This window comes from Ovis aries, chromosome 1 (assembly GCF_016772045.2).
Source record: "Ovis aries strain OAR_USU_Benz2616 breed Rambouillet chromosome 1, ARS-UI_Ramb_v3.0, whole genome shotgun sequence".
In the NCBI taxonomy this organism is placed as follows: domain Eukaryota; kingdom Metazoa; phylum Chordata; class Mammalia; order Artiodactyla; family Bovidae; genus Ovis; species Ovis aries.
The window spans coordinates 130,162,136-130,187,571 of NC_056054.1; the positions used below are offsets into that span (position 1 = coordinate 130,162,136).

Consider the following 25,436-nt stretch of genomic DNA (forward strand, 5'->3'; position numbering starts at 1 on the left):
CTGCTTCAGTGATACAATATGGAAATTTTTAATCCATTTTTTGTTTATATATATATATGATATATATGACATATATATATATGCATATATACATGACTTTTTCAGTAATAGAATCCACAAAATGTGGCACTAAATCCTTTTGCAAACTAAAACACTTTATACCATTATATTCTCCAGCTCTTCTCGAAGCTGAATTATATAAAACATAAATTACATAAAATAGCTTTATTTGATTTTTTTTTACCTTATTGTTTCCTGACACTGGTGACAATAATACCATCAACCATGGTAGGTTTCTAGAAACAGGAAAAAACAATGTGTCTGATTTTCTAATATAAATTCTTTTCTAGTTAAGGAAAAGTTTCACTGAGAAATAACTACCTCACCAACAACTCAACATATAATAAATTGATTATTCAGCAGAGATATAACATTAACACAAATAAATAGCAATTGTACACCTACAGTTAATTAATAGGTAATTAATTAAAGTGCTAAAATCATCTTAAAATTGATAGAAAATTTGAGCTGGAGCTATCCAATCTGCTCATTTTATACATTTAGGAACTCAAGTCCAGAGAGTTTGTGATTCAGGTCACTACCAGATGATTACCCATCTGAAATTAGTGTCCCTGACTCTTAACCCAGTTCTCTTTCTTCTATATGTTTGCATGTTCTAAAATCATATATTTGTATATATATATATATATATATATATATATATATATTGCATTAAAGGTTGAAAGATCAGATTACCTGACTCCATCAAGCTGTGTGGGCTTGACCAAATCTCTTAACTTCTCTGTGCTTCAACTGCTTCATCTGTGATACAGATATATAAATAATAAAACTACATTAGAATAAATCAGTTTGTATATGTAAGGTGTATATGGAATATGGTAAACATAAAATGTGCCTAGTCATGTCCAGCTCTTTGTGACCCCATGGCTGTAGCCCATCAGGCTCCTCTGTCCATGGGATTTTCCTGCCGAGAATACTGGAGTGGCCTGCCACCTTCTCTAGGGGATCTTCCAACCCAGGGATCAAACCTGCATCTCTTACATCTCCTGCATTGGCAGACAGATTATTTATCACTGCACCACCTAAGGACAAACACACAATAAATGGATATTATTATTGTCACGATAAATTTCTAGAAAAATATGAATTCAGATGTAATCTCATTCACACCTGGCTGCCTTCCGTTGCCCAGTTCTCTGGAGCGCACTGAATTCTTAATTTAGAAGCAGCATGAAAGAGGAGGCACAGTCTGGCAGGGGAGAGCAGGAAACCACTGCTCAAAAAACTGGGAGTTGAGGCTACAGAGTGAGTTACCTTATGCACCCGCGCGCGCGCGCACACACACCACCCTCAGCATTCTCCCAGCCCAATCTCCCGAGGTCAGATGGACAAATAGAAAGTTTCCTGGAATTGTTACTACCAGCTTGGGAAGCTGATAAGAATCATCCCACTGACATTGATTCGTAATGGACAAGTACCTCCAAGTCCTCACATAGGGCAGCTGGGATAGTTCTATTTTGCTTATCGCTTCCAGACCCCCAGAATTTCCTGTTAGCTAACTGCACATTCTCCAACAGGCCATATCATTAACCTTAAAGCAATGCAATTCTGCATTTTCACAATGGAGTTTTTGTGTGATGGCAAAATTTTCACAACAGTATATTAAAGTGTTTTATACTGTCGTAAGTCTATCTTAACCAAATATAATTTGACAGTACTCCTGTTATTAGTGCAATGTGTTTGGCTATGAAGGTTTCTGGTTTTTTAACTTAGAAAGTGTTTGGAGACCATAATTTGCATGCGTATTGTTTCTTCGAAAATTCCTTGAAGATATACTTGTTAATATACGATATTTGTTTTTTCTCTTTCTGATTTATTAGCACACACAAACACACATATATGCACAAACACACACACACACATATGTGGAATCTAGAAAAATGGTACTGATGAATCTGTTTTCAGGCCAAAACTAGAGGCACAGATGTAGAGTACAGACTTGTGGACACAGGTGGGGAAGGAGAGGGTAGGACGAACGCAGAGGGTAGGACGAACGGAGAGAGTAGCCCTGAAACATTCGCAGCACCATTTTATGAAGCAGATAGCTAGCGGGAAGCTCCTGCGTAGCACAAGGAGCTCAGCTCGCTGCTCTGTTATGACCTAGAGGGGTAGAATGGCAGGGTGGGATACATGCATAATTTTTAAAGATTTCTTCAAGAATAATTGTGAGCTTTGCGTAAGAGGTTGGGAATAAAGGAGATAGGGAAGATGTCAAGGAAGCAAGATTGCTTTTGAGAAGCTCTCAACTGCTGAGAACTGTAGAGGCAAAAAGAGGCTTCCTCGCTGTGGCAAGGGAGTGACATCTATCTCTGACTGCCTGGAGGGTCCAGGAGAATGTGAAACTTCAAGCCTCTCAGGTTCATCGGCCCAAATGGCTTCATCTCATTTTGCAGTTTCCATATTTTTTGTATGAAGACCCTAATTTGGGATAAGACAACTGTAAGATGAAGCATTTTCAGACTTGTCAGTATAGTCTGCTCTCTGACTACAGGAGATAAAGGTGACTTTCACGTTGTTGTTCAGTTATGTCCAACTCTTTGCGACCCCATGGACTGCAGCACGCCAGGCTTCCCCTGTGCTTCACTGTCTCCTGGAGTTCACTCAAACTGACATCCATCAAGTCGGTGATGGCATCCAACCATCTCATCCTCTGTCATGCCCTTCTCCTCCGGCCTTCAATCTTCTCAACATCAGGGTCTTTTCCAGTGAGTCAGTTCTTCACATCAGGTGGCCAAAGTATTGGAGTTTCATAACAGGTCTTGAAATTGAATTAGAAAAATATATAGTTTCTCTTCTAAAATTTCTTTCAAGATTTCTGAGGCCAAGGTCAACAAACTTTTCTGTAAAGGGCCAGATAATAAATATTTTGGACTTGTGTGCTCAACTCTGCCAGGTAGCACAAAACCAATGATACTCAATACATAAACAAACGTTCCAGTTAAACTTTATTCACAAAAACAGATGGTCAAGCCTTCAGGCCATGGTTCACTGACTCCTGATCTGAAGTGACTATCAAAAGCCATCCAACTACACATTTGTTAAACTGCTCTTTTCCTCAGGCTTTTTAAGTGTCGCTGTTGTTACCGAAACCCGAACCTCATCCCATAGCAAAAGTGTGCTAAGTTGTATTGCTGATGCCTGCCATGGGCTGTCTGACCCACTGATTACCCACAAAGGAACCCTCATAGGTGTATGTGATCAGTGAGTGGGCCCATCCAAAGGGTGCTCTGATATTCAGTACTTTAGACTGAATTGAGCCCAGGAAGCAAAGCTTGCGGTAGGGAGTGGGTGGGTTGGGGCGGGACTTGTGTGCACAGGGCCCTGGAGGTTTTAGGCAGCTAGGCAGCGGAAGGAGCAGAGAAGTAAATTTAAGGAACAAGAGAGGGGGCCTGGCAAGAATAAGACAGGAAAAGATGGAGACAATGCCAGGGTGCTTTTTCAAGCTGGGTCTTCAGTTCAGTTCAGTCCCTCAGTCGTGTCTGACTCTTTGTGACCCCCATGGACTGCAGCACACCAGGCTTCCCTGTCCTTTACCAACACCCAGAGCTTGCTCAAACTCATGTCCTTTGAGTAGATGATGCCATCCAACCATCTCATCCTCTGTCATCCCCTTCTCCTCCTGTCTTCAGTCTTTCCCAGCATCAGGGTCTTTTCCAATGAGCCGTTTCTTCACATCAGGTCACCAAAGTATTACAATTTCAGCTTCAGCATCAGTCATCCCAATGAATATTCCAGACTGATTTCCTTTAGGATTGACGGGTTTGATCTCCTTGCTGCCAAGGGACGCTTAAGAGTCTTCTCCAACACCACAGTTCAAAAACATCAATTCTTCAGTGCTCAGCTTTCCTTATACTGCATCATCCACACCCATACATGACTCCTGGGAAAACCATATCCTTGACTAGATGGATCTTTGTTGGCAAAGTAATGTCTCTGCTACGTTGGTCATAGCTTTTCTTCCAAGGAGCAAGCATCTTTTAATTTCATGGCTGCAGTCACCATCTGCAGTGATTCTGGAGCCCAAGAAAATAAAGTCTCTTACTGTTTCCATTGTTTCTCCATCTATTTGCCATGAAGTGATGGGACGGGATGCCATGATCTTAGTTTTCTGAATGTTGAGTTTTAAGCCAAATTTTTCAGTCTCCTCTTTCGCTTTCAAGAGGCTCTTTAGTTCTTCTTCGCTTTCTGGCATAAGGGTAGTGCTATCTGCATATCTGAGGTTATTGATATTTCTCCTGGCAGTCTTGAATCCGGCTTGTGCTTCATCCATATCCGTATTTCGTGTGATGTAATCTGCACGTAAGTTAAATAAGCAGGGTGACAATGTACAGCCTTGACATACTCCTTTCCCGATTTGGAACCAGTCTGTTGTTCCATGTCCACTTCTAACTGTTGCTTCTTGACCTGCATATGGATTTCTCAGGAGGCAGGTAAGGTGGTCTGGTATTCCCATCTCTTTCAAAATTTTCCACAGTTTATTGTGATCCACACAGTCAAGGGCTTTGGCATAGTCAATAAAGCAGAAGTAGATGTTTTTCTGGACCTTGCTGGGGACAGTTGGGGCCTGATTCTATCAACATTCTTAGAAGAGACCTATATCTCATTCCTCTCTACTCTTCCCCAAGGGACAGAAAAGGACCCATTTAATTCTGACTCCTATTCTGGTCAAGGGCTGCCAAGTGGCTATTAATCAATGCCATTGGGCTTCCCATTTGCACTTCAACGATTGCCATTCTGCAGCTTCAAGGAGCCCCAGGTAAGAAAGCATTCAAAATACAGGGTGTGGCTGAAGGAAATTACTATGAGGTTACTAACATCTGCCTGAAAGTGGTCAGAACAGCAATGCCCAGAGCAAACATGGAGAAGGCAACTAAGTGTTCACACAGGTATTCAGAATGGCCCACCCACTGGAGTAAGTCGGCCTATAGACTTATCAGATCTAAAAACAATGGCAAAAGGGCAAAACCTACAGAGAACTCTTGGCAGCTTTAACTCTGCGGCAACTCATTAACTGATAACTCTGGAAAGGCATCTTACATATTCTTTTTTCAAGCTGCTGGCCTGCACTTTTGAAACTATTTGCCTCAGTTCTCTCTTTTTTTTTTCTTTTTAATTAATTTTTTTTTTTTTTTTTTGGTCTTTTTTCATTGCACTGGGTCTTCATTGCTGTGCTCAGGCTTTCTCTTCCTGTGGTGAGCAAAGCAGGGGGTACTCTTCATTTTGGTGTGCAGACTTCTCATTGCAGCGGCTTCTCTTGAGGCAGAGCGCAGGTTCTAGGCACACAGGCCTCAGTAGTGGCAGCATACAGATTCAGTAGTTGTGGCTCACAGGCTGTAGAGCACACACTCAGTAGGTATCGTATGTGGGCTTAGTTATTCCGAGGCAAGTGGAATCTTCCCAGACCGGGGATGGAACCCGTGTCCCTGACTTGGCAGGGGGATTCTTATCCACTCCATCACTAGGGAAGTCCTCTCTCAGTTCTTCTTATCCTGCTTTTTCTCCTATAGCCCCTGAGATCAGTGACTTCTCTTTATTGCTCTACACCTCTCCACCAAAAACATCCTCGAACTGCCTCCAACTGCCATTTTACGCTTTTGTGTCCCACTCACCAATCAAGGTGATCCTACTAAATGAAGAAGATCAATCAGTTGCATTCACGTAAAAATGGGTGCCCACATCCTGCTCATTTCCACACTGAGCTCTACAGCAGTGAGACAAAACTCTTGGTTAGAGTTCAGCACATGCAGTTTCACTGATCTTTGTGACATTCTTTCCCCACCACTTTTAAAGTCTCCCATAACCATCAATCCTATTTCCTGACAGCTCTGTGCCAATCAGGCCTCTTAATTCTTGCAATGATGCTTCAAGTCAAGGATTATTATCATCTCTCTTCTTTATTGAAATATCTTTGATTTATAATATTGTGTAAGTTTCACGTGTATAGTAAAGTGATTCCATACATTTTATTTTCAGGTTCTTTTCCATTGTAATTTATTACAAGATATTGAATATAGTTTCCTGTGTTGTATAGTAAAACTTTGTTGCTTATCTGTTTTCTGTAGAGTCCTTTGTGTCTGTTAATCCGATATTCCTAATTCATTCTTCCACTATCCCTTTCCCCTTTGGTAACCTTAGGTTTGCTTTCTGTGTCTGTCTGTGAGTCTGTTTCTATTTCATATATAAATTCATTTGTATTATTTTTTAGATTCTATATATAAGGGATACCATATAACATTTGGCTTTTGCTGTCTCACTTAGTTCACTAAGTATAAAATTCTCTAGTAGATTTGTGTTGCTGCGAATGGCAATATTTCATTCTTTTTTTTGACTAAGTAACATTCCATTGTATATATGTGTATATACATATATATACTACATCTTCCTAAATCAATCATCTGTTGATGAGCACTTGAGTTGTTTCCATGTCTTGGCTATTGTAGATAGTGCTGCTATGATTTGGGATGTTTTTACACATGAGGACCCTGAAGTTCAGAGGAAATCTACTCCCTGAAGCCACAAGATAAGGATGTAGCCACATGAGAATGCAGATTTTCAGTGTGGATTTGCCTTCCAGCTCTCAGTGCATTAAGTGCAGGAGATGGGAAGACATCCCACACGTGGGCATCATGCTTCTCTAGAACTTCCAGACCTCACGTTCTCAACAGCCTATTCCTCAGACTGTCTAGGTCTCAGCTTTCCAACAGATCTGCATGAATATACTAGTTGCTGAATATACACCATCAACTGGCTACAGGATACAGGTACGCTGAGACAGCACTCTTCTCAACTGGTTAGGATGGCCCAAGAGCAAATCTCCCTGAGCCAGGGTTCTAATCAGCCAGCATCATTATCCGTTGATCCGAGTGGGAGGTGCAAGTATAGTTTTCTGTGGGTGAGAAAGACTGAGAAGCATGTCCTAGGATTCTGAAGATAGGCAAATGTCAGAGATTCTGAGCTACCCATTGTCATTGTTCTGGTGGATAATCAGTCAACCGCAAGACGTCATAATTCAGTCACTGCCTCTCTCTAAGATACAGAGGAGATTTGTGAAGTCCTAAATCCTTCCAGTGGGAAGGAAGCTTAGAAATCATAGTAAATGCTGCTCTTTGCCATTGGCAATAAGCACTTCCCAAACATCTGGACAACTGACTTTTAATCTCCATTCAGACAGCTGAATTATAGGGGTTGGGAGAAGTAGGAGTGGACTATTCCTATCTCAATCAGCTAATCAATATGTTTTGAGCTAAGTGGGGGACATTTTGCATCAGATTTCTTGTTCTAGAGTCTCATGTGCCTCCTGCTGACTAAAATTATCCACTTTCAATTTTAGAGTTTATTTAACTAGGGGTCTTGTGTTAATATTAATTCATTTGGGGTTAAGAAAAAAATCTCCAGAATACAATTTTAAGTTTATATGACAGTAGGAAGACACTTGTATTGGGAGCAAGAAGTACGTGGACAGAAGAGACATTTGAAATTTTATCTTTTGTCACCACCTGGAGGTAGAAGATTTTCTCACATCTCATTTCTGCACTTAAAGTTCTTCTTCGTTGTTGGTAAGGAAAATCTCTAACCAAGTTACCTTTAGTAACCAAGTTACCTTTAGTACATTGAAGTCATGTACTGATGTACACTCAGCATACTGTAGGTTAGTAAATATATTTAATCAATGAATTTTAGTTTGCTTTAGTGAACTGTAATGTCTATAATTTTATTATTTGAATTACATAAAGCTCTCATGTGATGAATATGATCCATAGTATTATCTTGAAGGTAGTTTTCTTAAGTTTAATTGATTTTTGGTTTAAGTTAATAGCGCTACATGATTGAAACTAGTTGACTAAGGCATTTTATTATTTTAAAAATGAAAATACATTTAAAGTTACAATTTAACCAATATGTTAACCCAAAGTTAAAATTTGGTTAACATTTATGAAATATGATTGAAAAAGTGTAAAACCTTTACAAATTCTCGAAAAACTGTCAGGGGAAAGAATAAAAACGGAGCTACACATCATTTGTTGTAGACCATCGCCACCTTGTGGACTGAGAAAGAAGTACCATAGGCTGTGAATCTGTTAAGGTGGAATTTTTTCTTATTGTGATAGAAAACTCCTATTCAGATTTTAAATTAAATGTAATCACTGGAAACAATGATAACAAGCAATAACAAGTCTGACAACACACTTACCTACCAAAAAATTAGACAGCTAAAATATCATAAGGAATTTGATTAAAAATATAAGTCAGAGTCATTTCTTAGCCCCTAATTTGGCTACACCATCCTAGGCAATAATAACCATTTTGACGTTCCGTTTCACATCTGCCAAACAAAGGAAGTATATTGGAAAGAATCTTGCAAATGTGGGGCTTTGTATCACAAAGTTGTAAATCCAAATGCAATATATATCCATTTCTCTGTTTTCAATATTTGTTATATTTCTGGCTATATAACCTGTTTAAAAGAAATGTTTTCTATTTTCTCACTTACAATCAAAAAATGATTTATTTGTCCAATATTATTTTAGACCATAGGTTCCCAGAAGAAGAACTAATGCTAAAGAGTTTTCCTATGCTTAATTGGTAAATCCAATATGAATAAATAGCATTACATGTTTATGATATAGGTACATTAATGTTTCTGTACATGATGTTTATACTAAAAGTGTTAATAGCTCACATATATGACCAGATTCTCTCCTTTCATGGTTACTTAATTTGAAAAACAATTCTCAAGAACTACCATTCCAGTATTGTGTCTTTGAAATGCATGAAACTTTTTCTTTTCTCTGTTAACAAAGGACAAAAAAGTTTTTTAAAAGGTCAAATTGTTCATTGTAAGAATATTTTTATGTCAAATACTTTAAATTTTTACTAAGTCACCCCTAGAAATAATAAAAATTGATTAAGATTGATAAATTAGAATATATCAAGATTTGGACTTCCCTGGTGGCTCAGAGGTTAAAAGCGTCTGCCTGCAATGCGGGAGACCTGGGCTCGATCCCTGGGTCGGGAAGATCCCCTGGAGAAGGAAATGGTAACCCATTCCAGTATTCTTGCCTGGAGAATCCCATGGACGGAGGAGCCTGGTGGGCTATAGTCCATGGGGTCGCAAAGAGTCGGACATGACTGAGCGACTTCACTTCCACTTTCACTTAAGCATTTGTGTAGTCTATGCAAGGAAAATCAGAAATGTGGTAGAGTTTAGGACAAGATGAGATTTTTTGGATGCATGGTTAAATCAAACAACAAACATTTGATAAGGGTGAGAATGTGATACTTATTATCATACTTAGTATTGACCCAATATTGCATGTCAGGGCTTTCCTGGTGGCTCAGTGGTAAAGAACTCACCTGCCAATGCGCGAGTTGCCAGTTCAGTCCCTGTGTCAGGAAGATACCCTAGAGAAGAAAACGGCAAACCCACTCCAGTATTCTTGCCCGGGAAATCTCATGGACAGAGGAGTTTGGCTGGCTCCAGTGCGTGGGGTCGCAAAGAGCTGGACATGAAGTAGGGACTACGCATGCGTGTGATATTACATACCACTTTTACTAGTGCCATGCACAAATTCTGTTCTGCTGGTCTTGTTTCTACAGAGAATTATTTTTTCAATCCACAATTTTCTTTACGAATATACATCTATGATACGTGCATATGTTTGTGTGTTACCACAAATGTCCAAAGAGTGCTGATCTACAAAAAAGTAAAATCGTAAGTAGATTAAATGTTCTTCTGAGTATGGATGAAGTTTTTCAAGCTTAATAATTGGCAGCTCTTACATCCATGCCTCTGTTGAAGCTATTAAAAAAGAATCATTTCCCAGAACTACAGGTGCACAACAGACTGGAATCATTACGCAAAAGAACAGAACTCTGGAGAGAAACCCAGTGAATAAAAAAGTCATGTTCCTGGCCACTTTCGCCTTTAGCTCTTTGTTTTTTTAGCTCTATTTGGATAGCCAACGTGAAATATGCAAAAATTATAATAGATTTGAGATAAGCCATTCAAGATTAGAAATGTATGCCTTGAATTAAACAAACTCCCATAAGAATGCACTGGAGGCAGAAACGACTGAAAGGCCAAACTTGCATTAATACATTTTAAAAGCTAAAGTGTACATAGGAATTGACAGATTAGAATGCATTACACGAGTTTTTAGAAAACTACTCATTTTCTGTGGGTCTTCTGAATCTGCCATCTTGTCCCAGTTCATAACAATCACACTTTCCTTTATGGATCTGTTAAGCCTCTCCGCCCCTGGGCCACCACAAGTGTTTGAAATCTCCATCTCAAAGTCAGTGTGGGGCCCAGCTGCAGGTCATCATGTTTCCAGAGCCCTGTTCTGAGCATGAGATATGAAAATGTATTGATGACTTTGCTATCACGTTTTCATTGATTCCATAGTCAAGATCTTTAAAGTGTAAAATGACATTTTTTCCCAAATGTTCTCCTAAGTATATCTCATCTTTGAACTAGCTGGAGAGAAAGAGCACGTGAAATGAAAAACAGAACATTAAAAACAAAACATTAAATAACTACTGTAACGGGAGGGAAGGGTTTACAAACTGAGAAGTAGGGGTAATCTGGGAAATGAATCTCTACAGAGAGAAATAAATATTAGTTCAAAGATGAACAGAATGAGTTAGGCGAGATAGTGTAGAAATGAATGGGGCCACTCATGAGTGTATGTCAGAATTAAATCTGAAGGAAAAATGGGGTGAGAGATTGCATGAAAGGGGGAGGGCAGAAACAGGATCAAAATATTAGACAGTGTTAGAGTGGAGGAGGAAGGAAAAAACTAGTCATTGAGATACCTTAATCTGCTGCTAAAATGTATGCAATTTCTGTAGTTAAAATATACATGATTCCTGGCTGACGCATTCATCTATGACAATGACCTCAGGAAAGGAAAATCACATTTAAGAAAACTCCATGCTGACTAAGCGTATGGACCAGGGGTTATCTTAAACACTTTCAAAGGTGAAGCGGATTTTTTAGCTTTCTCTGTGCCGTTCTTTCCGATCCGATCTCTCCTAAAGAGTGGGAAGCAGAGATTTTGGGGTTTTATTTTTCAAGTAGGTGATCTAGAACTTCCAGAGAAAAGACGACGTTGGAAAGTTTTGCTTTGTTTTGTTTCTCTGTATGCAAACACTGGAAAGGGGACGCGTGGGAGAACTTGCAGAGGACTGGAACAGATTGGATTTGGGACGATCTAGGGTGGAGGGAGGAAAAAGGCCGAGATCAAACCTGAAAACTAAGGGGGCGGGCGGGGGCGGCGAGACAGAAGAGACGCGGCCAGGCGAGGAAGTGGGAGCGCGCGAGGGTGAGGGACGCGGTCGGCCCCGGCTTGGGGCGGTCGTTCTCACCATTGTCCCCGTGGGTTTCCGCCTGGGAAAACGTTATGAAACATTTCCTTCCTCTGTGTCACCGGGCCCCTCCCTCTTTTTAGATGGAAGAGCTGCTGAGGCTTTTACTTAGAGACCTAGATAGAGGTGCAAAGGCTCAGCTTTTCTGGGTTTCCGACTGCCTCTCCGCTTCCTCGGGGGAAAGCGGGGAGGGGTCGGGGACCCCTAATTTGCCCACCGCATCCTTTCTAGCCCCAGCGATGCCGCCACTCTCTGGGTGGAAAAGTAGGGTTCCTGGACGTTTGTGCCCAGCTGGCCTCTGCCCCGCAGCTGCTAGTAGGTGGAAGAAGGCCGACTGGGCGAGAGTGGAGTATTTCCCTCAAAGAAGAGAATGCGCACTTCCCTCCCCAGGCTCCGGGGAATGGAAACGCGTTCCAGATCACCTCTTCCGGAAGTGTGAACCCGGGTCTCCACCGAGAAGTCTCTAAGGCCCGGGGCGGAGGGGGACGGGATGGGACTTGCGGGAGGGGAGGGCAGTTGACCGGCGTGAAGGTCGATGCCAAACGCGTTTTCAAATCAAGGCCTCTGGAAAGTGTCTCCTGGCCTCCTAATCCAGGCACGCTTTCTAGGGGACTCGCTGGCCCTACCCAGCTTGCCAGAGAACAGTTGGGGCAAAGGGAGAGCACGCTGCAAACGGGCCTGAGGCAGGCCCGGGAGATGGAGAGCTGGAGTGGGGTGTTTTGCTAGAAAGGGGAGCCCTGGCTCATCTCCCGGCTTGAAGAGGAGGAGGCTGGCGGCGGGGGGTGGGGGTGGGGGTGCGCTGGGAGAGGAAGGCGGCTCAGGGACAGCTCCCAGGCGGGGAAACCTTGGAGAAGGGACTCCCCTCTCCATCCCGCAACTGGCATCCTTGCGCTCCCTCCCGCGCGGGAGAGGGACCGTGTTCCGGCTGTCCCGGCAGAAGACGGCGGGTGGAAGAGGCGGTGGGAGAGAGGACCTTCTCCCAGCAGCAGCCCCAGAAGTGCAAAAGGCTGGTCACAGGGCCCCTCCTGCGTCTTCCGCCCCCAGATTGACGAGCGCGTGGCGCCGAGCCAGCCCCTTCACCCCCCACCCCCCACCCCCGGCTCGCGCACCGCTCGGTTTAGCCCAGACTGAGTTTAGGGGGCGGGGTCCCGGGGATAGAAAGGCGGCCAAGAGGGAGGAGGGAAGGGGGGTCAGGGAAGGGCGGAGACTCAGTCTAAGATATAAAAAGGCGGTCGGGGCTGCTCGCTCCTTGCACTCGCTCGAAAGCGGCTCAGAGCCTGCGGTCTCTCGTTGCCAGGGCGCGCAGAAAGGCCGAGAGGACTGAGCCCTGCGCAGAGCGAGGTGCACCCCGACCGAGGCGGAGACCGAAGAGGGTCTCCGGACGCCGATCCTCGTGTGGCCTGTCGCCCCGGCCCCAGAGGCGTCCCGGGGCGCTGCGCGTCTCTGCAGCAGCCACCCCACCAACTCCTGCTGCGCGGTGCCTCCAGAAGAACTTCCCGCGCGCCGACAGAACTGCAGCGCCAGCTCTTTAGTGACTCCGGGAGCCCTATCAGCGGCTGGGCTCTGCAGGCCCTTTTGCAAGAATCAGAGTAACTTGTTAACAGTCCCGAGCCAAGCTAGCGAGGCTCCGCGCTCCGGACCCGAACAATAGCCAGTGCGCTCAGCGCTCGGAGGCGCTCGGTTCCTCCGGAATGCAGCGCGCGGTCCCCGCAGGGTTCCGAAAGCGCACGGCAGGAGGCAACATGGGGCACGCGGCGCCGAGGGCTCGGGGCTTGCAGCCTGCTCCCGCACCGCTTCTGCTCCTCGCCGCGGCCGCGGCGCTGCTGGTTGTGCCGGGCGCGCACGGGCGCCCCGCCGAGGAGGACGAGGAGCTGGTGCTGCCAGCGCTGGAGCGCGACCCGGGACTCAGGACCGCGCACCTCCGCCTGGACGCCTTCGGTCGGCAGCTGAGCCTGGAGCTGCAGGAGGATCGCGGCTTCCTGGCACCCGGCTTCACGCTCCAGACTATGGGACGCAGACCCGAGCCGGACGTGCTGCGTTCTGATCCGGTGGGCGACCTGGCGCACTGCTTCTACTCTGGCACGGTCAACGGCGACCCCAGTTCCGCCGCGGCGCTCAGCCTCTGCGAGGGCGTGCGCGGCGCCTTCTACCTGCAGGGCGAGGAGTACTTCATCCAACCCGCGCCCGCCGCCGCCACCTTGAGCCTGGCCCCCGCCGCCGCCGCCGCCGCTTCTGGGGAGCAGCAGCCCGCGCGGCCGCAGTTCCATCTCCTGCGGCGAAGGCGGCGGGGCGACGGCGGCGCCAAGTGCGGGGTCTTGGATGACGAGACCCAGCTGGCGGGGGGCGCGGGGCCAGAGGGCGAGGACGCCACTGTGCAGTGGGCGCCGCAGGACCGAGCGCCCCAGCGCCCGGGACACAGAACAGGTATCAGTCCAGAAGAGCGGCTCCCACTTGCCTCTTCATTCATCTCCCCCTCCCTTCCTTCTGTGGGGTGAACGACTTGAGGGTAAAGTCCTGTTGGCAGACGGAAGCCTGTGTCTGTGGACAGGACCGAGACGTGGTGGTGATTTGTGGTTTAAGATCTGGGTTGGTGAACTCACCATTTTCCCTGATCATGAATGATCAAGAAATGACAGAAGTTATCAGTGGTGTGGTTTTTTTTTTTTTTTTTTTCCTTTTCTTTTCTTTTCTTTTTTCTGCTAAGGAGAAGCGTTTGGGTCTGAAAGGGAGAGCTGGTAACTCAGCCCCTCCCACTTGAGTCGACAGTGAGCTTGTGCGACTTCTTTCTGCCTTGTTAATGTCTTGCGAACGATCGTCCATGTGTCGTTCGGTCGAGTTATCACTGGCCGCTTAGTTTTGTAACCGCTGCCTGTTCGCGCACCCGAAGACCCGAGGAGGGCGGAGATGGAGGGCGGGGGAGAGAGACCCTCGGAATGCGCAGCCCTCGAGCCTGGACAGCTGCGTTAGGACCTCTGTTCTGCTGGCTGGGGTCCCTTCCCGGCTTACCAGGCTGACCCCGACCGGCTGGCGGCGGCGGGGCCCCTCGGCTGGACCTGCCTGGGAGGTCTCTCCGCGCGGCTCGCCCCGCCTCCGCGCCTCCCGCCAGCCTCCCAGCGTGCGCTCCCTCTCGCAGCCACCCTTCTGCTCCGAAACACTGTTGAAAAGTTAGTCACGGCGATCCTTCCTGCCACGCCTTCCTCGGACTCTCTGCTGTGTGCCTTGCTTCTGCTATAGTTCTTTCCTCCTGTCACTTTGGTGCCTTGTCTCTTTCTTCACTTTCTCCCCGCGGCTTGCAGAATGTAATTCTTCTCCCCTTGTCGGTCTGCTCCTGGAAGCAGTTGCGTGATCAGAGCCCAGGGTAGGACTTCCCTGGGCAGGGGGCTGGTTCACGGTCAGGAGTCAAAGAACTCTTTTCTAAATAATTAACCGTGCCCCCACCCCCACCCCGGAATCTGCGGCACGAACTTTCTTTCCGTGGGGCGGTAGGAGTCCTGGCCGAAGGCGCCGGGACAGACTGGGTGGTCCTCGTGCCGGATTTGGCCTGAGCCGAGCACCCCCAGGGACCCCTGGAATGAGAAAGCCGAGCCGTTCGGGCTGAGATTCCTTCAGGCCCGGCCCCTTGGCAGAAGCCCCAACCCTGCCCGGGGCCTTCCACGTGGAGCCTGATGATCTCATTCAGGATTTGAGTCCTGGCCTGTGAAAGAGTGACTCAGGGGCTCTGCCTGCTCCCCTTGCTCCAAGATTTTACTACGACTGGAAAGAGAGTTGTGCATCCTGCCTTTTTCAGATTGCATGATTTCAAAGAGGATTTAAAAAAAAAAAAACTACTTAAAAAAAAAGCTGATCCCCTCAGAGGAGCACATGGCCTTTACATTTACAGTAAGGAAAAAAAACTTTAAAAATAACATTTGCAGTGAACAGAAATGCAAATATTTTTGTTATTGTTTGCCCCCCGGGTGTATTTTTGTATTATTTGCTTTGACTGGTTAGGCTTTCCTTATATACTCTAGGAAGGTAAACTATTCTTGGTGAGACTGTTTCCGAGCAAATGATCTTTCTTGTGTCTTTACAGGAATTGGAAACCTAAGAAAGAAGCGATTTGTGTCCAGCCCCCGCTATGTGGAAACGATGCTTGTGGCTGACCAGTCCATGGCCGAGTTCCACGGCGCTGAGCTAAAGCACTACCTTCTGACCTTGTTCTCCGTGGCGGCCCGGTTATACAAACACCCCAGCATTCGGAATTCAGTGAGCCTGGTGGTGGTAAAGATCCTGGTCATCTACGAGGAAAAGAAGGGCCCAGAAGTGACTTCCAACGCTGCCCTCACGCTGCGGAACTTCTGCCGTTGGCAGAGACAGCACAACCCCCCCAGTGACCGGGATGAGGAGCACTATGACACCGCGATTCTATTCACCAGACAGGTGAGAGGAAGACGTCGCCAATCATGACGGGACTCCCTGGGGAGTCAGTTTGTAACAAATGTATGTAAGGTATTTTACCAATATTTTCACACTTAAGTATTTTTTCATTGGCTAGTATGATTAATCTTTCCTAATTTTTAAAATATTTATTTTATTATTTATTTGGCTGTGATGCATCTTACTTGCAGCATGCAGGATCTTTAGCTACAGCATATGGGATCTAGTTCCCTGACCAGGGATTGAACCTGGGCCCCCTGCATTGGGAACTTAAAGTCTTAACCACTGGACCGCCAGAGAATTCCTTCCATAGCTTTAACATCTCAAGTTTCACAGTCCTAGTTGAATGCATTAGGGGAAAATCTTAAAGTCACACAAAATACTCCTAAAAGGGCTACTCAGCAACAAAGAATGTAGATGCTCCAAAGCACATGTGAGGCTACACCCTGCCAAGCAGTTTGATCCCGAAGTTCATCCTGTGTGTGTATTAATAAGGGCAAATCTCTGCTTCTTGTAGGACCTGTGTGGTGTCCAGACGTGTGATACTCTTGGGATAGCGGATGTTGGAACTATATGTGATCCCAGCAGAAGCTGCTCGGTCATAGAGGATGATGGCTTACAAGCCGCCTTCACTACTGCTCATGAATTAGGTAAATCTATTCCAGAGTGCGAGTTAAGCGCAATTCATGAATTCAAGCTGATAAACTAGGTATTACTGTTAAAGGGAGCATCTGCAGATTATATTGCCATTTTAGGTGCCAAAGCTCCCTAAAATCTGCAGAAAATGCTTTTGCATGATTCTAAGCATGGTTATCTTTATTGGAATTCAGAATCAGAGAGTCAGAGCTAGGGACACATTTGGAAATTCACACATTGGTTTACACCCTGTGAAAAGTAGACACTGTCTCTAAAATAGATGGTATCTGGATACATTTCTTCTTTAGAAATATCACTGAGACAGATGAATCTCTGTTGGGGAAAAAAAAATGCTGCAAATGACATGTTTTAATGTGAGTCTTGGATTTCTTCTTAGGCCACGTGTTTAACATGCCCCATGATGATGCCAAGCAATGTGCCGGCATTAATGGTATCAACCAGGATTCCCACATGATGGCATCAATGCTTACCAAACTGGACCACAACGAGCCCTGGTCTCCCTGCAGTGCCTCCACGATTACAACATTTCTGGATAATGGTCATGGTAAGACACTCCAGCTACTCTTTCTAGGTGTTATCCAACCATCTGCGTGTTCATACAGTACTTGTTAAACGAGCTCTTTCTTTCTTTTCTGTTCTTTTCCCTTTCTGCCTTCAAAATGGCTTTCATTGTCAAGAGCATACCTTTTTAAACCTGAATTTCCAATAAGAGAGAGTGCTTTTGGCCAAGAAGCTCCCAGAATACATGAACCTGAGTGTTTAGCAGAACAATGATTTCCTGACATTGTTAAGGCAGAAATAACTCATTAAGAATAACATCTTAACAATAATTTAAATCTCTCTGGCACATCTCTCCCAAACCCTTCAGCTTTCAAATCACTTTGCTATGTATTATCTCTTATGATAAATCTTTTCTGAAGCTGATCTGTCCCCTGCGTGCCTTTAGTTACTATTTGTTAATGTTCATTGGTATTTTTCTTTGCAGGTGAATGTTTGATGGACGAGCCCCAGCGCCTCATACAGCTCCCCTCCGATCTCCCCGGGGCCTTGTACAGTGCCAGCCGACAGTGCGAGCTCACATTTGGACAGGGGTCCAGACACTGCCCGGACGCGGCCAGCACTTGCACGACCCTCTGGTGCACGGGCACCTCTGGCGGATTGCTGATGTGCCAGACCAAACACTTCCCCTGGGCTGATGGCACCAGCTGTGGAGAGGGGAAATGGTGTGTCAACGGCCAGTGCCTGAACCAGACCAACAGGGAACACTTTGATGTGAGTTATCCACTGCAATGCATGCTCTTTTGACATTCAGAAGGGAAAATGACCAGGTGATCCTCAGACATTTGATGCCACAGGAGCAACCAGACTGTAGCCTCTGACAGGGATACAGGAAAGATTCACATCATTGATTCTGTGTCCTGTATCTTTCTCTTCTATTTCCTGAAAGGGTTGTCATAGAGGATTCTAACACTAATGATTTGTGTCTCTATTTAGACCCCTGTTCACGGAAGCTGGGGGCCGTGGGGGCCCTGGGGAGACTGCTCGAGAACGTGTGGTGGTGGAGTTCAGTATACGATGAGGAAGTGTGACAACCCCGTGCCGAAGAACGGAGGAAGATACTGCGAGGGCAAGCGCGTGCGCTACAGATCCTGCAACATCGAGGACTGCCCGAAGAATAACGGTGAGCAGAGAGAAGGTGAAAGGACGCTCCGCAAACAGGCACTTGAAGATTGGGAAGGGATAATGTCATCATCTCCTTCTCTTTCCAGGAAAAACCTTTAGGCTGGAACAGTGTGAGGCACACAATGAATTCTCCAAAGCTTCCTTTGGCAGCAGGCCCGCAGTGGAGTGGATACCCAAATATGCAGGAGTCTCGCCCAAGGACAGGTGCAAGCTTATCTGTCAAGCCAAAGGCACTGGCTATTTCTTCGTTTTGCAGCCCAAGGTAGTGACTTTTCTTTGGACTGTTGGTCTAAGAACCCAAGCCTTGGCTTGCTACCTTTTCATGCAACCTTTGTTGTTTTATATTTTTATATTGATGTGTTTTTGTATAATATTTAATTATTATAAATGTACTTAATGTAGTAAGTATATATTAAGTCAAAATTATATATACTAAATTCATATATCAGCACATTCAGTTTCAAAGTAGGACAACTTTGCTTCTGGATACATTGGTAACTGCCTGCTTTGAGTCTTGTGCTGTTTGGGGTTATGGATGAAGCTTGAATCTAGTGCTTAATGATTCTTGCAATGGCTTATTACTCTTATATATGAAGAAAAGCCCTTTATGCATGGATAGGTAAATCATATATTAACACGAAAACCATCCCTTGGTTTTGGAAAATAGTTTAAGATAGTCAAAAGTACTTGTTACTGGGTGACTAGCAGCAGCATGTGCAAATGGGCTTATAATGAAAGCCTGAGCATTGAGAACTCTTGTGTTTAAGAACATATATTGAACTAGTAGAAGCATAACTTTGCTGTTTTGTTGAGGGGATAAATCTGGCTCTGAGATAGAAAATGGAATTGAATTTGGTTGAGATAATCATGAGTCATGATCACTGTAGGCTAGGAAAATAGTCCCCAGTTGCAGATTCAACATACAAGTGATATATCAGCAGTGGCCCTTGCCAGGTAGTATTCTAGACACTGAGGATACAGCAGTAAACAAATTGACTAAAAGCTCTGCTTTCGTTGACCTTAGCTAAAAATGAGATAGGACACAGATAATCTAAAAATTTATAATTTTTCAGATGTCTATGGAAAAAAGAAAAGCCAGAGAAGGATAGTGTGCAGAGTACTATTTTAATTTTGATAGAAATGTAATGTTAATGAGGAAGACTTTCAGCATCTAGACGTTCCTAGCATCATCTCTTGCCCTTGTTAATTAACGTGTGACACCAGGTACATGTCCTTCCTTTTTCAGGTGGTGGATGGCACCCCATGTAGCCCAGATTCCACCTCCGTCTGTGTGCAAGGACAGTGCGTAAAAGCTGGCTGTGATCGCATCATAGACTCCAAAAAGAAGTTCGACAAATGTGGCGTCTGTGGAGGAAATGGATCTACATGCAAGAAAATATCAGGATCAGTTACCAGTGCAAGGTAAGTGTTAAAATGCCTTACTCCTGAAGGTTCTTATCATTTCCATGTAACTAACTTCTTACAGGTCTGGTAAAAAATTGCTTTCTTACCTGATTGCCTGGTGTTTCAAGCTAAGGAACATAATGAGCCAGTGACTGAGAGACCTTTCTCTCTATTTTTTTTGCCTGCAGACCCGGCTACCATGATATCGTCACAATTCCAACCGGAGCCACAAACGTTGAAGTGAAGCAACGGACTCAGAGAGGATCCAGGAATAACGGGAGCTTCCTGGCCATCAAAGCTGCCGATGGCACATATATCCTGAATGGCAACTTCACTCTGTCCACTTTAGAGCAAGACATCACACACAAAGGTACTGTCCTGAGGTACAGCGGCTCCTCGGCGGCGCTGGAAAGAATTCGAAGCTTCAGCCCTCTCATGGAGCCCTTAACCATCCAAGTTCTGATGGTGGGCAGTGCCCTCCGACCCAAAATTAAATACACCTATTTCGTGAAGAAGAAGAAGGAATCTTTCAATGCCATTCCTACTTTCTCGGAGTGGGTCATTGAAGAATGGGGTGAGTGTTCCAAGTCTTGTGGGCTGGGTGTACAGAGAAGGCTCGTGGAGTGTCGGGACATCAACGGACAGCCCGCTTCAGAGTGCGCCAAGGAAGTGAAGCCGGCCAGCACCAGACCTTGTGTGAACCTGCCTTGCCCCCGCTGGCAGCTGGGGGACTGGTCGCCGTGTTCCAAGACTTGCGGGAAGGGTTACAAAAAGAGAACCTTGCAGTGTCTGTCCCATGATGGGGGGGTGTTGTCTCATGAGAGCTGTGATCCTTTAAAGAAACCTAAACACTACATAGACTTCTGCACAATGGCAGAGTGCAGTTAAGTACGAGTGGTGTTGAGGGACAGGGGGCAGTGGGGAAGGGCTGATGCACTGAAATCAAGAAGACTGGAGGAATCCAGGGCGCCTTGCCCTGGTGATCAACCAGGGGTGGCAATGAATTGGGAGGTAGAGGTAGGTAGAAAAGAAGTTAGATCATCAGAATTTCCTGCCAGTTACAAATCTGATAGGGTAGTTTATGAGGACTATTCATATCTGACCAATGAGGTAGCACAAGAAAGCCCCAGGGCATTAGCATTTCTTTTGTGAGGTTCCTGACAAGTTCTTATGAAAACAGAAGTAATGGTCAAAAGTAAGTTTAAGAAATGTGAACAATCCCTGCTTCCTGATACTGATGAAATATGGAGGAAGGTGAGATTTTTGCTTTAAGACGTGGCTTACTTTACCTCACTATCAATGGAGGGAGAAAGGAATGCACATAGGATCTTTGACCATCACTGTACCCGCTGCTATGGTTTCAGAGAATGTTTATACCGTCTTGGGGTTAAGACTTCAGGACTGCCCAGCACGAGAAATGCTTCGCAGTGTCCATGACTCACATGACTCCCATCTTTCCTCTCTTGTGTCGTTAATTGTGTCTTTCTTTGTGAATTCCTTTTGACGAAGAAACAATTGCATATATTAAACACACCACAAATTCTACAAGGGGAAAAAAAAAAACCGCAGTGATGTATCAGATGCTGGTAAAAGCTAGAGGAGGCCTGATGACCTGGGGACCTCCTATATTTCTTTCCTCCTAATGTAAGCTGACTTAAGGAATGTGGATGTGGGGGAAAAAAAAAGTTTATGTCTGAAGAGAGTCGGTAAGATCACCAAAAAAAAAAAAAAGAATGTAATGCCAGAAGGAGAATGGGGTGTGTACAACAGGGTCCCCAGTGCTGGGGACCTTGAGATCACATGTCTCGTGGTGGGGAGGCTACTGAGGGGTAGCGGCTGGTCCACCCCCAGCAGCTGGTCCAACAGTCATATCCTGGTGAATGTCTGTTCAGCTCTTCTACTATGAAAGAAAATAACTTTTTTTTTCCATATGTATATAGTAAAATACATTACTATAAATTCTATGTACTTTATAAGTACTGGTTTGTGTGTTCCTTCTAAGAAGGACTATAGTTTGTAATAAATGCCTATAATGACATATTTATTTTTATACATTTCTTTCTAATGATAAAACTTTTAAGTTATATCGCGTTTGTAAAAGGTCATATAAAAATAGAGTATTTATACGATATATGTTACTAGAAATAATAAAAGGACACTTTTTGAACGTGTGTCTTGTTTTAATGAGAATTAACTCCTGTGAAGGAAATCTGAGACATAGGTAGTGAATTTGAAGACAGAATATTTTCTTAAGTATCTTGGAAGTAAGATTTGTCCTAATGAAATGTATTTTTTGTATCTTTGGTGTAATGTGATTGCTACAGAGAAAGATATCTATTATATCTTTGGTGATAGGTTTGTTACTAGAGTCATAATATACACCAGTGTTGGCCAACTTTTTCTGTTGCGAGCCATGTGGTAAATAGATGTTGTAGGTCATACCATCTCTGTCACAACTACTCAGCCGTGCTATTGTAACATGAAAGTGACAGTGCGTAAGTGAATGGGCATGGTGGTGTATTAATAAAGCTTTATTTCTGAAACAGTGGGCCAAATTTGTTCTGTGGGCATAGTTTGCCAGCTTCTTATGTATAACATATTAAGTGAAAATAGATCGGGTTCAGGATGCATTTGAATCTGTATCTTTCCCTCAATTACATCATGTATTGAGTTGCCCCAAAAGTTCATTCATTCTGTAAACTGTTACAGAAAAACATGAACAAACTTTTGAGCCAACCCAATACGTAAAATTATGTGAAATTGTTTAAGTCAGTGGGCTTCCCTGATGGCTCAGCAGTGAAGAATCTGCCTGCAATGTGGGAGACGTGGGTTCAGTCCCTGGGTAAGGAAGATCCCCTGGAGGAGGGCATGGCAACCCACTCCAGCATCCTTGTCTGGAGAATCCCATGGACAGAGGAGCCTGGTGGGCTAAAGCCCATAGGGTCGCAAAGTCAGACACGACTGAAACGACTTAACAAGCCCACATGCATTTAAGCTAATGCATAGAAAATGATGCTTCATAAATTACATTTGGGATAGGCATGCTCAGTGAGCCAGGCTCCCCACATGTTTCACTTGCCCTTTAGGAGTACACTGGATGTTCTGAAGAAACCCTGGAACACCCAAGCCACTCTCTAGGTACCTTTTGTAAGGTCACTATATTTTAAATACGAAATAGTACATGGGTGACTTTAAAAGTTCAGATCGCTTCCAAAGTTAACTACATTTTGCTCAGGAAATAGCATATATACTAGAAGACTCAGATTATGTGGTTAACCACAATATTTCCAACTTTACATTTTCATCCTCTTTTTCACCCTCCTTTCTCAAGTAGTTCTATATAACCTGTTAATTGCAGACTTCTGTGATAATTCTAACTTGCCCTCAGAATAACTCAAGGTGTTCTTCCCCTGAGCAGTTGAAGTTAAGATTTTCAGGAGCCAGGTGCATGGGGCAGAGGAGGGAAGAGGCATGCTAATCTCTGGTTAAGGTTTTTCCTACCTACTGCCCACCAGGCTGAAAGAGGAAAATCAAACCTCACACTGTGAGCACTGGTCCCATAGAAATCAGTTAAAGATATAATTTGGCCGCACAATTCAGTGACCTAACATGCTTTTTGCACCAACAACCTCTACCACATTATTTGCCTACATTAAGTGAAGTCGCTCAGTCGTGTCTGACTCTTTGGGACCCCATGGACTGTAGCCTACCAGGCTCCTCAGTCCATGGGATTTTCCAGGCAAGAATACTAGAGTGGGTTGCCATTTCCTTCTCCAACATTATCATGGTACAAATCCCCATAGTAAGTGACAGGGAGTAGACACACACGCACGTGCCCACACACTATACAAGTATAATTGTATAATCATAATTACTACACAAGCTGTATGATATTAATAAAACCAAATAAATACAACTAGAATGGTAACTCATGCTAAAAAAAAAAAGTCATTTTCAGATCTTGCCTAATGAAATTCAGGACACAAAGTCATAAAAACAGCCACAAGATTTTCCACTGCTGTCTTTAATTCTCCATCCAAGATAATGCCAGCTAACTTCCCAAGTTGCCACATTGCTTTCTTCAGCCCTCTGCTAGTGAAATTTCCCTTTTGTCAACCAACTGAGCTCTTTAAAATACTCTGTTTGGCAGCAAGGAGTTTAGTTTAAAATACACATGTGGTTCTGTGGGCTTGATAGGTCAGCTGCTTAAAAAGAGGAAAAATTTGTGCTCATGTCTGTTGTGGGTTCCCCGATAGCTCAGTTGGTAAAGAATCTGCCTGCTATGCAGGAGACCCTAGTTTGATTCCTCAGTTGGGAAGATCCCCTGGAAAAGGGAATAGGCTAGCCACTCCAGTATTCTTGGGCTTCACTTGTGGCTTAGCTGGTCAAGAATCTACCTGCAATGCAGGAGACCTGGGCTTGATCCCTGGTTTGGGAAGATCCCCTGGAGAAGGGAAAAGCTATCCACTCCAGTATTCTGGCCTGGAGAATTCCATGGACTGCATAGTCCATGGGGTCTCAAAGAGTCGGACATGACTGAGCGACTTTCACTTTTACTTTGTGTTGTGGCTACAAATGATAAGCTGGCATGATGCTGACGACCAACTTAAGCACCTAATTTTCAATGCATTCAATATAGCCACTTTCTTTTCTAGCATTTCATACAAGCACAACTTTTGTATCAGAGCTTTCATACAAAAATCGGCAAAATTGTTTCCAATGTTTGCTTTTTGTCTTCTAGAAGAGGCCACTATAGATCTTCATGTGACCTAGGAAACAAGTACAATAGATACAATATGCAAATCTCATTGGTTTTCCAAAAGAAAGAAAAACAATAGTGATATGAAGGTTGGGAGTGCTAGACCTATCCAGAAAATTGGCCCAAAGCCCTTCCAGTATAGAAGTGTAGTCTATTCTGTCATATGCACACTTCTGTGACAGAAATGAGCTCATGGGACATTGGCAGAATGAAAAGAGTAAAATGTGGAAGACGCTTTGGCTTGGCAACAAGTTTTCCCAACCTATAAATGTTTTGTGCCTTCCGTTAAGAGCAGCTGAAGAGAAAATATCCTAATTGAGGAACACTGCAAATCACAGAGGAATGCACACAGAAGGCCCACTCAAACCACTGGACTCCATGTGGTCTCCATCTTGGAAATTCCTTAGTTGTCTGTATTTAATTTTCTCCTGTATCCATAATTCAAAAGTCTGAACCTTTCCTTATAGCCCCTTCTATTAATCATACTGCCTTTGTTTTTGGCTAAGTTTGTATGATTACAAACAACTATTTGTAATTTAGTCTATTTTGTGGGAGATCATGATTTCTTTTCCTTTAGGATTATTACTGTTTTATGTTCTATTGTTCTTAAAAGGAACTATAAACCATATACTTGCTGAGGTGGGAAGGAAGTTGAGGGCAATTTTATGTAGAATAATGCAGGAGAATTTTTCAATGAGATATTTGAAAGGAAACCACAAGGATGGAGGGGGACAGCTCTCCAAAAAGATGAACTTACAATAGACATGTGTCTGCACAGATGAGATTACATTCAATTTCTTGGAGGGGACAGCAAGAGGTCAATGTGACTGGAGCACTAAGGAGAGAGGGGAAAGACAAGAGGTCGGTGGAGGGCAGTGAGCTTGTTCTGCGAAGTTGGAAGTAAGTTTGGGTTTTGCTCTGAGTGAGACAAAGAGCCAGTGGAAGGACTTGAGCAAGGGAAAAGCACAGTCTGACTTGACATTTTAACCTGCAAGGAGACTGGACTGGAGTCAGATAGGAAACTGTTGCAATAATTACAATGACCAATAATGATGGTCTGAACTAGAGT

At 44.3% G+C, this 25,436-nt stretch overlaps 1 protein-coding gene across 1 annotated transcript; it reads left to right on the forward strand.

The window, feature by feature from the left end:
• The first annotated feature begins 12,699 nt into the window (after window positions 1–12,699).
• On the forward strand, window positions 12,700–22,151 carry ADAMTS1 (ADAM metallopeptidase with thrombospondin type 1 motif 1). The gene is made up of 9 exons (XM_004002797.5): window positions 12,700–13,872; window positions 15,521–15,867; window positions 16,382–16,514; window positions 16,898–17,065; window positions 17,507–17,793; window positions 18,016–18,202; window positions 18,291–18,466; window positions 19,451–19,626; window positions 19,797–22,151. Exons 1-9 carry the CDS (start codon window positions 13,140–13,142, stop codon window positions 20,494–20,496), a joined length of 2,907 nt encoding a protein of 968 aa, XP_004002846.1. The 5' UTR covers window positions 12,700–13,139; the 3' UTR covers window positions 20,497–22,151.
• The last annotated feature ends 3,285 nt before the right edge of the window (window positions 22,152–25,436 follow it).